Source organism: Rhizophagus irregularis, chromosome 10 (genome assembly GCF_026210795.1).
Source record: "Rhizophagus irregularis chromosome 10, complete sequence".
In the NCBI taxonomy this organism is placed as follows: domain Eukaryota; kingdom Fungi; phylum Glomeromycota; class Glomeromycetes; order Glomerales; family Glomeraceae; genus Rhizophagus; species Rhizophagus irregularis.
Window position 1 is genome coordinate 1,761,659 of NC_089438.1, and position 12,052 is coordinate 1,773,710.

Genomic DNA, 12,052 nt, shown 5'->3' on the forward strand with positions numbered 1-12,052 from the left:
TTTTTCGTAATATCACGATGCAAAATTTTTGCATTAGTACATTCATTTTTTGTAATATTTCGCATTAGTTCATCCATTTTTCGCAATATTTCGCAAGTTTTTTTTCTTTTTTAGTATAGAATGGCGGAAATTACCTTATGACAGCTTGCCTCCTTTTTCTGAATTTCTGATTCATGTATTTCCCCTTTTTCCTCATCCTTTTCGAATTTTCTAGTTCACCTTTTTCTCATATATTTCCTCCTTTTTCTCATATTTTCGTTTCAAATTTATTATCATAATGGCTACAAAGCGTGGCGAGAAACGAAGAATTGACGATAATGAAAGATTTTCAAAACGTAGTACTGGCGGAAGTGCTTTCTATAATGGTACTTAATATCCGATGATAGTGTTGATGGTATATATGACATAATATGTATCATATTCTTTATAAAAGAAATTATATAATATATAGTTAAATTATATTTTATTGTTAAAGTTAATAAAAAAATAATAGAAAAACTATTAAGAACCAATTCGCAGATAATTTCTAAGCTTGAAGTTCTTATCACCGGACAAAAAAAATCTCGAAACCCGTCTCTCGAGCATAGAAAAAAAGCTCAACGATAATAACAAAAATAATAATAATACAATAGATCCGGAGTATGTAAAGGTAATAAAGATGAATATTATTTAATGTAAACCTGAAATGCTAACCTCGTTTGATTAGGAGCTCGTTAAGAAGGTGTCGAAAATTTTATTTGAAAATTTTGTTTATCCTTCGCAAGACGAGTACAAACTCGCTACCGAAAAATATTTAAAAGACAAAAATCCGGAATTTATGCGCCAGTTCAAAAAAAATCAATGGATTATTTTTTTCGAAAAAAAAAATTGCCCCGACTGTAAGTTAAAGCAATTATGAATTTTATTAAATTTCATACTAACATTTTTTTTTAATAGTTAGTACAACAACATAGAAGCATACGAGGGACGTTCACGTCTAGAGTTAAAGACGTTATGTATTCTGTTTTCGAAGCGACTGGGCATAAATTACCGTCTATTAACACTCAGGCTAGTCCGTCAAAGATTCAGGAATGGAAGAGTAAGGCGGAGGTGAAAAGATGTTACAACAACCTATTTAAAAAGGTTAAAGATTGGCAACTATGACATATATGTCGCTGATAATTGATAAGTTGCGAAAAGAAAATAAAAATCCCTCAAAAACACAAATAGCGTATGCGATTAGCATATGCGAAACGTACTTAAATCCTAATAATCAAAACATTCAAATGAGCGAAAGTATAATGAAGTCGAAGATAATCAACAACTTAGTAAGTTTTTAATTTACAATTTGCAAAATGTGAATTATTTGAATTACAGTTTATTTATTTATTTATTGATTTTTAGCAAAAGTTGGAAAATAGGGATAAATTTACACATTCGGACGATGATTCTCATGATGGTAATGATGTAGACGATGGTGGTGATAGAGCAGCTGACGATAGAGCAGGTGCGGCTGATGATGATGTACTAACGATGGTAGGCCTAACGATGGTGCGGCTAACGATGATGCGGAACGACGATGGTACGGCCAACGATGGTGCGGCCAATGATGGCATAGCTGACGATGATATACTTTCTATTGACTCTTATAACACGGAGGAGGAAGGTCGGTATGTAAATAGTTTATTAGAGAATTATGGGTTGCATAAAAAATAAATATTATTTTTTATATATATCACACGTAATAGCATTTTTTTTACCATAATTAATATAGTTTTAATAAATAAAATGGTTATTAATTCTTAACAACACGGGTGTGACATAAATAAATTGTGGCTGAAATTTGTGTTCAATTTGTGTTCAATTTGTGTTGATAATTCTGGTAAAAATTTGTTAATTTTGGCCAAATTTCGTTAAATTTGTTAAATTTGTGTTGAATTTGTGTTGATAATTTTTAATTTATCATGAGGGGATAATATTTAGTAATTGTGCATATACAATTTCTGTGATTTTTTAAAATGCGGATTTCCGTAATTTTACGATATCGTATTTTCTGGCCAATCAAATTAGGCTGATCCTTGCATGTGATTTAATCATTTAATCATTTAATCATGCACGCGTTTTTGTCTTATTTATTTTTGTTTCTTATTTTTAATTTTTTTGTCTCTTCTTTCTATTATTTCTTTAATTATATACAATATATTTACATATATTTCATAATTTATTGCTTTGCAGGTATAGAAATATTTGTTTATTAATACTAATTATTTTCATTTTTTTTTACCTCTTTGTTATTTTGTATCGTAATACTAACAATAATATCCATGTTTCCTTTATTCCTTTTTACTTGTACTTTAATACTAACGATACTAACAATACTAACAACATGTTTATTTTTTCCTTTCTCTTTATTTCTTTATTCTTTTGTTCAATTACTTTGCAGGTATAGAAATATTTATTTATTAATACTAATTATTTTAATATTAACGCGTTTTTTTTTACCTCTTTGTTACTTTATGTCGTAATACTAACAATACTATCTACGTTTCCTTTATTTCTTTTTACTTGTACTTTAATACTAACGATAATATCCATGTTTCTTTTACTCCTTTTACTGTTTCTTTAACTCTTTTTACCTTAATACTAACAATAATAACAATATTTCTTTTATCTTTATATCTAATACTAACGTTACTATAGCTGTTTCTCTTCTTTTTACGTCTAATAATATTGTTACTCTACTCTTTCTCTTTTTTACTTTTATGTATTCTGTATATATTAATAAATACTTGTAATTTTTTATGATTATATCTAATAAAACATACATTATATAAACTTATAGTACAGAAAATGAAGTATTATTTATCGAAATATTTTGAAATATTACGAAATATTAAGTTGTGTAAAATCACAGAATATTACGAATCGTCAAATTATGGAACATTACGCATCATAGAATTTCGAAATATTTTAAAAAGTTGCGAAGTATTACGCAGTAAAATTACGGAATATTACGAATCGTAAAATTACGAAGCCTTGCATACAGTAATATTTCGAAATATTTTAAAAAGTTACAAAATATTACGCTTACGCAAACTTGCGGCGGGTCTGAAAACTTACGAAATATTATGTAAAATTACGAAATATTGCGAACCGCAAAATTACGGAATATTACAAATCGTAAAATTACGAAGCTTTGCATATCGTAATATTTCGAAATATTTTAAAAAGTTACGAAATATTACGCTTACGCAAACTTGCGGCGGGTCTGGAAGCTTACGAAATATTATGATGTGTAAACTTGCGCAACTTTTCGCACTATATAATTTCCTGATGATAATGCTAATGCGAAATAAAAACATTCTTGGCAAGACCCTAAATTGTTTGTTAAAACAAACCCGTGATAGGCTGATCAGTGAGAGTTATTGCGTTGTGGACTATGAAAGAATGGGAAAAAAACGAAAATGCAATTTATGCAAGTTTATTGAGGCGTAAAGCGCAGGCCGGTCATGTGAGATTGATCACCTGAAATGCGCAATACGATATTTCTTGCCGGCTGGCTAACATTTGCATATATATTTCGCATTATTTTTTCTAAAAGTTAATTTGCATTTATTTTTTACGTGTCATGTCTCCAGTTCACGCTAGTATCATACTAACAAAACAATATTCGAATATATATTGTAGATAGTTTTTTTGGTATCAATATTTCGCATATGGGTTTTGGGAATATCTATGCTAATCCTGAAGTCCTTTAGACGCTTTAGTTACCTTTTTGATTTAAAACAAATTCTTGAATACAGTTATCCCATAATTTATTAAAAAACTTTTTTTGATAAGTTAACTCGATGATTTCAAAAATTTCTTTAAGAATAAAAATCACCATGATTGTTAATTAATATTTCTTTAATATACTTGATTAAAGGTTGTAATTTAAATTCATCGGATAATGACAAGAGTTTTATTATCTCATGAGGAATTAATTTTGTCAATTAATATTTTCACAATATATATAGCTAGGTAAAATTCTTCTAAAATGATATATTCTTTAATTTTGCCAATTTTTATGCTTTTTTGTTATAATCTAAAAAGTGGTAGATACTTGGTAAAAAATCAGTAAAAATACATTTTTCTGTAGTTATTCTTCTAAAATGATGTTTGTATATATATATATACACGCAATTTAATTTTTATAAATCTAACAAGGAATTTTACTGCTTTTTTGCCGTTTAATATTTTGTTTTTAAATTAGAATTTTTATACGAAATTCCTGAATTTTTTTAAACCGTTTATTATATAAGAATCACCTGATTCGATTTTGGTCATTAAGAGTTATAACACGCTATAAAAAATCCTCCATTTTTCATGAACAAGTATAAATGAATTTAATTTTATACACGAAACAAGTTTATTGATTAAGCCTTTTTAACCGTTAATTTTTCCAATAGAATATTCTTAACTATCACCGGGGGTGATGATCACCGGTGACTGAAATAGTGATGATCGACCAGCATTAAAAATATAAAGTGCCGGTAAAAATTGATAATTCTGGCCAACGGGGATGATCACCCCCGGTGATTTGAAGTAAAAAACTTTCCAATATGTATTTATTAGCCTTATAATTAAATTTTAAAAACGATTTCGTACTTAAATCTAGTGAGGAAAGCCTGGATCTAATTTTAGTGTTTTCGGTTTTCCTATTTTTAAAATAAATAAATAAAATAAGACAACAAATATTGATAACGTTTAATCAAATAAAATATTTACCATTATTTCCATTATTCTCATAAGAATTATTTAATAATTCTTCGATCTTTCTCTTGGTTCCAAGTAATTTGGATTTACTACTAATATAAATAGTATTTTGTTGAAGATTTTATTTTGAATTATTGAATTTATTAATAAAATATTTTTAATTTTAAATACCTTTCAATGTCTACATCTAATACTACTTCTATTGAAGTGTAATCTATCAAAAAAAGAAATTTAACTTATTATCTAAAGATGACTATTATTAAAATAGTATAATACACATACCATTTGAAGAATTGATAGATGAACATTTAGTAAATATAGATGAGCATTTTGAAATGTAAGAGCTTATTGGTCTACTTGTATAAATAGCTTTTGGATGAGGCTTTTCACTAAACTTGGGACCAAGCTTCTTTGAATTTATTAACTCTTTTTTTTTTAATTCAGCTTCAGAATATGATAATTTATAAGACCAATCATTACAAAAATCAAAAATTTCCCTTGCAGAAGGTCTTTTTTTAGGATCAGAATCCCAATACCTTTTCATTACATTAGCATAATGTTTTGGTGTATCTTCTGTAATTTCAGGTCGTACACCATCAATAATATTATAAATAAGTCTATGATCATGTTCAACATTAGCAAAAGGCTTACAACCTGTTGTAAGTTTCCACATAATCATACCCAGACTATAAATATCAGATTCTTTAGAAAATGTAGACCCTTTAAATATTTCTGGTGCAATATAAGGTATTACGCCATAAATTTCATTATTCGATAAGATATCATTTGCATGTCGTGATAATCCTAGATCTCCTACGGCATATTCAATATATGAGCTATCATTATTAACCAATATGTTTCCACTGTGTAAATCTCGATGTATGAAATTTTCATCATGAATAGCAAAGAGTCTAAAATAAAATTAATAAATAAGTTAGTATTACGAGTTAATCATTTACCAATGTATTAAAAATATAAATACCCTCTTGAAATATATACTAAAATAGTTATTTTTTTTCCCCAATTAATTTTTGTAAATTCCTTCTGTAAATATTTATGTAAATCTCCTTCTGATGCATATTGCATGACTAATATATAATCATCCAATTTGGGATCTTTTGTATAACCATAAGTTTCAATAAGACCATAATATATTTCATAACAACAATGATAATTCGATTTTAACTATAAATTTCAAGATTAAAATTAAAATATTTTACAAACATTAAATAAAATAAATAAGATTTTTAAAGAATTTACCTCATCCAAAAAACATTTGTTGCTTTTAAATCTTTTTAAAATGACATTTTTAGTCCGATTTAACCAAGTTGCTTGATATACGATACCATATCCTCCTTTTGCTATTCTTTTTACATTTGTAAATTGAGAATATGGTATATATTTCAACATTTGTGATCTATTTATTGATAATTTTTCACATATTTCGAATGGAACGAAATACTTATCAATATTTTTTACATCGTTAGCAAATTTAGCTATTTCCGATTCATATCTTACATTAGAAAGAAAATCATATAAATCACTATACCCACTAATAATATTTGTGATATCAAAAATAATGGTTGATACTCTTTTGCATTTTTTACATTGTGATTGATTTGTATATCCAAAAATAATATTTGTTATTAAACAATATCTACATCCGATAACAAATACGAAACAATCCCCACAATACTTTTGACAGTTTGATGTAAATACTAATTTTTTAGAACAATAACAATGAGTTCTATTTTCCCAAAATGGCAAATAAATAATTGAAATAAGTTTTTTAGTCAAGGTTGATTCTATACGTCCGGAAGATATTAGATAACAATTTGAACATAATTTAAGTATAATCGAACAATAACGAGATAATAATTTTCCACATAGTTTACAATATTTTTCACCTTTAATCACGTTTTTGCAATACACATCATACGGATAAGAATAATAACCAGGTATTTGTTTAAAACATAATATTATTAAACAATTTCTACAGCGGTTTTGAATACTTTGTAGTACTTTTATTCTACTTATTTCATGTTCATTACATTTTAAGTCCTTTGTGAATAAATAGTCCAAGTATATATTGTTATCGGTTATATTAGTTAAATAACTCGATAAACACGTTTTGCAATATTTTTGATTACTTAAAAGCGTTTTCATGTATTTTTCTCCACAATGAATACAATTTTCATCATCCTTATCAAAAGAAACAAAAAAAATTGGTACGGAACTAGATTTTAATTTTGGTGTCGGATCAAAAGAATTTTCATCATTTAATTTTACAAGTTCCATTTTATAATATTACAGTATAAGTAAATGTAGAAAATTCGACATATTTATAGTTTTTTCAAATTCTTATATAATGAGACGATGAATAGTACTTTGGAAAATTCGATTTTTAGTTTGGAAATACTTTATAGAAGGTGTTGATCGCATGTCTAACCCTATTTGTAAAAAGTTATAATTTCATTATTCAAAAAATATTTCAGTTCTTTTACGTTTTGTATAATATCAAACCCGAAAAATTTTAAAATTTGCTCTATTTGTTCTATAAATTTGATCGATATGTGTCGATGCATCCTTATTCACACCATTTTCAATTCAATTCAATGTTAATAATTTTTTGGCTTTTATTTTATATGTTAATTTTTTTTATCTCAACGATAAATCCTGATTATATATAAACTAGTTCGCCAACATTGAACATATCATTTCAATTCAAAATTAAAATAATTGGAATTATTTTTTCAATTAATATTCCAAACGAACTCTCAAAGAATTTCTCAAACAAAATTTCTATCAAATAATGACCCAAACAAACCCTTAAAACAAATCTTTATTAAAAAAAAAATCCAAAACTTCTCTTAAAAAAATTTTTCAAAAAAAATTAAAAAAAAGCAGCATTCCCAAACTAAAATTTTCACATGCATGCCTTTTAATTGGTTGTTAAATATGTTACATATCCAAGATACGCTATCAACCTATCAAAATCACAAAATGTGTTCGCTTTAGTTTGTTCATCCGTTTTTTAAAAAATTATCAAACTATAACTGTAATTTTTTAACCGTAAGTAGCATTCAATCTCTCAGCTAATTAATGAAATCACAATGCTCCTTCCACTTAAGTAAATTCAACATATTGATTCAGATCTTATGAAATATTTCTCTTTTTCAACTTCTATTACATGTTATTTTTTTTTTATTTAATTTTTAAAAATGTATATAAAAAATAAAAATAGAAAGTGACACAGTAAAATTTTCCTTTAGTTACCTTTTTGATTTATATGTAATTTTACAAATTTCTATTGATGAATAACTGTCTCTAGTCAAATCTTGCATGGCGATGTTCACCATTAACTTGATGATTAACCAACTTTGAGATCGTTGCTGTCACATTAAATTTTCTGGTATCTATTTATTTTATGTTTTAATAATAATTCCATTATCCCGATGACTTTGAATTATTTATTAAGGAGACCAGCACAAAAAAAAAATTGGAATTCCTATGGAAATTATTATAATCAAAAGTCGCTTCGCACAAATTTACAAATTTATAATTTATATACATTAGCAACAAGATATATTCATTATAAATGCAATATATACACAAAATAAGCTTAACCCGAGGAAGAAACTTTATTGATATTTATGATATATTACAAAAAAACTAAGATTAACTACATAAATTACAAATTGTCAACAATATAACTACTGTATATGATAATATATATATCCGCATCTTTAATAAGTGCTTAACTATTTATTTTACTTTCTTCTTTTTCTTCTTGAACGTCATCTCCATTCGAAATCGTTTTATCATCTATAAGCTTCGAGTTTAAAATCTTTTTATCATCAGTCTTACAACTTGAGGCAGAATTGTAAATATCGGAAATCCTTTTGATAGTATCATCAACACTGTCCCCACAGTTTTCTGCAAATTCGCTAAAGTAATAGGTCAACTCGTCGTTAGAGAGTTTGTTACGGTCTAAGATTGACTTGCTAAAGACATAACAGAATGCGCTCTCAACATTACTTAAGACACCGCTAGAGGAGAATTTATAGTACCAAATGCGGATATCAATGCGAACGAGAGCATTGTTTTGTAATAAGATATAATCGAATGCTTGTTCAGATTCACCGATAACGTTGTTTCTAAATAAGGAATCAATCCCCGCAGAAATAAGTTCTTTGCACACGTCAACGGTTTTAAGTTTCTTTTTGCCGTCATTCTGGTCCGTAGGAAATAGAATGTCAATAGCATCTTTAATAGATTTATCAACTCCTTGATCAACATTAAAAAAGCTACGCCTATCGCGAAAAATGAGCTAGTCTGGAGTGGAGGGATCTAAAGACATACATGTATTTTCAATTGATTCCTCGAACAATTTCAGCTTCGTGTCTACGGTTTGTTTGAGGAAATTAAATTGCTCTTTGATCTTGGCTTTGGCTTCATCATCATCTAGGGATTCAATTAATTCAAAAACTTGACTAACAAATAACATGATTAATTATTTTACGTATTAAGTGAATTTCCATAGGGTATTTATAATAATTTGGTATAATAACGGGTTATTTAAAAAGTGCGTTTATCGAAAGTTGTCCATCCTTACCATATTCTTTTCGGATCAACATTTTCATGCGACTAATGAAATCAATGAAATCTTGACCATCGAGATCGCCAGTTATTGGTTTTATGAATAAAAAATTTTTTCCTTTTTAAAAATATCAGTAACAATGAAAACTTATTGAATCAATTATAAATATTATTCTCAATAGAAAAAAGTGGCCTTTTACATAATTTTGTTTTAGAAATACGATACCAAACTATCAAACACGAGATTAGATGACAATTATCATAATATCTAACGTTCAATCAGCGGGATTATTTATTTTCTCATGAGAAAATCATTCATATTTAGGATGTGAATAGTACCGGGAACTCTCTCATGATCATTATTATGATTTTTAAAATTGTACGGTACTTTTAATTGTGAAGTATTGATTTGGTTTTGATCTTTGTTATTTATAGTAAAGTTTTGATTTCTTATCTTTTTCAAATTCAGGTTACTGACATAATTTGATTTGTTATTTAATGATTAAAGTAAATGATTAAAGTAAAAAATGTTTATTTCAATGATAAGTATGTGAAAGTAATGCATATATCCTTCTTTAATATAAATTGTATTAAGATTTAGAATATTAGAAGGTTAATATTGTCAATATTTAGTAATGTTTTTCTGTAAATAGTGAAATAGTGAAGATAAGCAAATTTTCGCGTACTGCAACACAAACATTTAGATAAAGTTTGTTTAATACGTTACATTTAATGATTATGATTTACTGTATATTCATTCACTTACATTTGTACACAAAGTCTAAAATTCTTTTTTTTCTTTTTTTGCGTACTTTATTGATTTAACATGAGCAGATACAATGTTTCTGTCATATACACCTTTTGACTAATGTATAAAATCAATTTAACCTGTTCTAAAAGTATCTAGAACGGCGGTACTAAAAATCTTTTGTACAGAACTACAGAACGCGTCCTTATTCACAAAATTTATGTAAATATTATATAAACATAATAAATTACTTACAATCTGAATAATTTTTTAAATAAAGAATTTAATTAGTTTAAGTTACATGTAAATATATATAAATATAATAAGAATTAAATAAATAAATATAATAATATAATTAATAAAATTTTGGTGATATTTAAATAATTTGATTGTGTAACATAGAAATGCCTGCGCCTGATCTATTTCCGTTAAAAATAATTCGTTCCCGTTGAAGATTTTTTATGGACTAATCCGTTGATCAGATTTTTATATATATATATATATATTTTTACTAACTAGAGGACAGCGAAACGTGTCGCCGCCAGTTAAAAATCTTTAAATGAATACTAGCAGTGACCCGTTGTTTCGCACCCATCGAATGTGTAATTATCTAATTTAAAAATAAAATAGTATTTACCTATACCTATATGTTACTATTTTTATTATTATATTTTTAATACAATTATTAAATAAAATAAAAGATAAAAAATTAAATTATTTCATACACAAACATTTTCTTTTTTTTTAAAAAAAAAATCCCTTTATTGATTCTTCAACTTCTTTTTCTTTTAATTTCGTTTTTTCAAAATTGTCTAAAAATATTAAATGATTTCGAAAATTTTGAATTGTCTAATTCTATCCTTTTCAAATTTTTTTCGTATTTCAAGATGGAATTTTCATTCTTTGGTCGATTCACTGCTTGTGTTTTGTCTTTCTTTTTCGTGAAATCAAAATTTTATTTTCCATCTCTTCCTATTAAATGTTTTTAATAAAAAAGATATCTTTTAATGGTAATTTATATTTTTGTGTAAAAAGACTATATGTTTAACTTCTTATCATATTGTTTTGTCAATTATTTCATCCTTTAACCATATTTTTTTCTCTTAAAAAAAAAAAATTTGGTCAATTGATCAATTATATGTAAAAAGGTAAATCTCATTTAAGAATGAGTAATTTGCCTAAATATAAAGGAGTGAAAAGAATAGCTATTTATTTAATGTTTGCACCAAATTTTTGTCTTTTTACTATTGTATTTATTCGATTGAATTTACCGATCAAATTACTTTTAACTAAAAAAAATAGAGAAAGACCTTTACCATGGAATAGCCAATATGTGCGCAGACGCATCTGACTTTTTTTGAGCCTTATGCTCTCCCTCAGTATTCATAGTGAGCAAGGCATTTGTCCAATTCCTCTCCAAAGAAATAATACCGTAACTCCTTAATATCTCGTATCATACATTTTTATTCTGCGTCTACACTTCGGAAATCAAATTCAAATCAAAAAAAATAGACATCAACTCTCGTGCAGATTCTCTATGACCTAAAATCACCATAAAATTTTAGTCATCCCAAGTTTTTTATTTGGGAAAAATTCAATTTATTATTATGTGTTATGTAATATGGGAATTTATGATAATTTAAATAATATATCCAATAAATTAAATTTTTTTCGCAACCTAATGATATCATATTACATCACTTGCATCATTTACTATACAGAAAAATTTATAAATACCTAATCACCTTTACTTTAACAAACGTCAACTCACAAAACTTATAATTTACAAAACAAAACTTATATTCGCAAAATTTATATTATAATTCGCAAAATGTCTTTGATGATATATTCCAACTTGGCATTCGGATTTTGATGACCGTTGACATAAAATATTTTATCTCAAGTACTAAAATCCTCTAACGCAGCATATTATCAGCTATTGGTAAAGGAAACGTTTTACTTTGGAAGGAA

The 12,052-nt window shown here is 26.6% G+C and overlaps 3 protein-coding genes across 3 annotated transcripts; 1 reads left to right on the forward strand and 2 right to left on the reverse strand.

Moving 5' to 3' along the window:
* Positions 1-277: 277 nt before the first annotated feature.
* OCT59_001895 (uncharacterized protein) lies at positions 278-1,695 on the forward strand (the record flags this gene model as incomplete). The annotated part of the gene is made up of 4 exons (XM_066144149.1): positions 278-365; positions 941-1,089; positions 1,170-1,307; positions 1,384-1,695. The coding sequence occupies 4 exons, from the start codon at positions 278-280 to the stop codon at positions 1,693-1,695; spliced, it is 687 nt and encodes a 228-aa protein (XP_065995341.1).
* Positions 1,696-4,360: 2,665 nt separating this feature from the next.
* OCT59_001896 (uncharacterized protein) lies at positions 4,361-7,032 on the reverse strand (the record flags this gene model as incomplete). Its single annotated transcript, XM_066144150.1, has 6 exons — positions 4,361-4,676; positions 4,747-4,826; positions 4,906-4,948; positions 5,017-5,645; positions 5,717-5,919; positions 5,995-7,032. 6 exons carry the CDS (start codon positions 7,030-7,032, stop codon positions 4,633-4,635), a joined length of 2,037 nt encoding a protein of 678 aa, XP_065995342.1. The 3' UTR covers positions 4,361-4,632.
* Positions 7,033-8,491: 1,459 nt separating this feature from the next.
* Positions 8,492-9,241, reverse strand: OCT59_001897 (uncharacterized protein; the record flags this gene model as incomplete). Its single annotated transcript, XM_066144151.1, has 2 exons — positions 8,492-9,000; positions 9,097-9,241. 2 exons carry the CDS (start codon positions 9,239-9,241, stop codon positions 8,492-8,494), a joined length of 654 nt encoding a protein of 217 aa, XP_065995343.1.
* Positions 9,242-12,052: the final 2,811 nt, after the last annotated feature.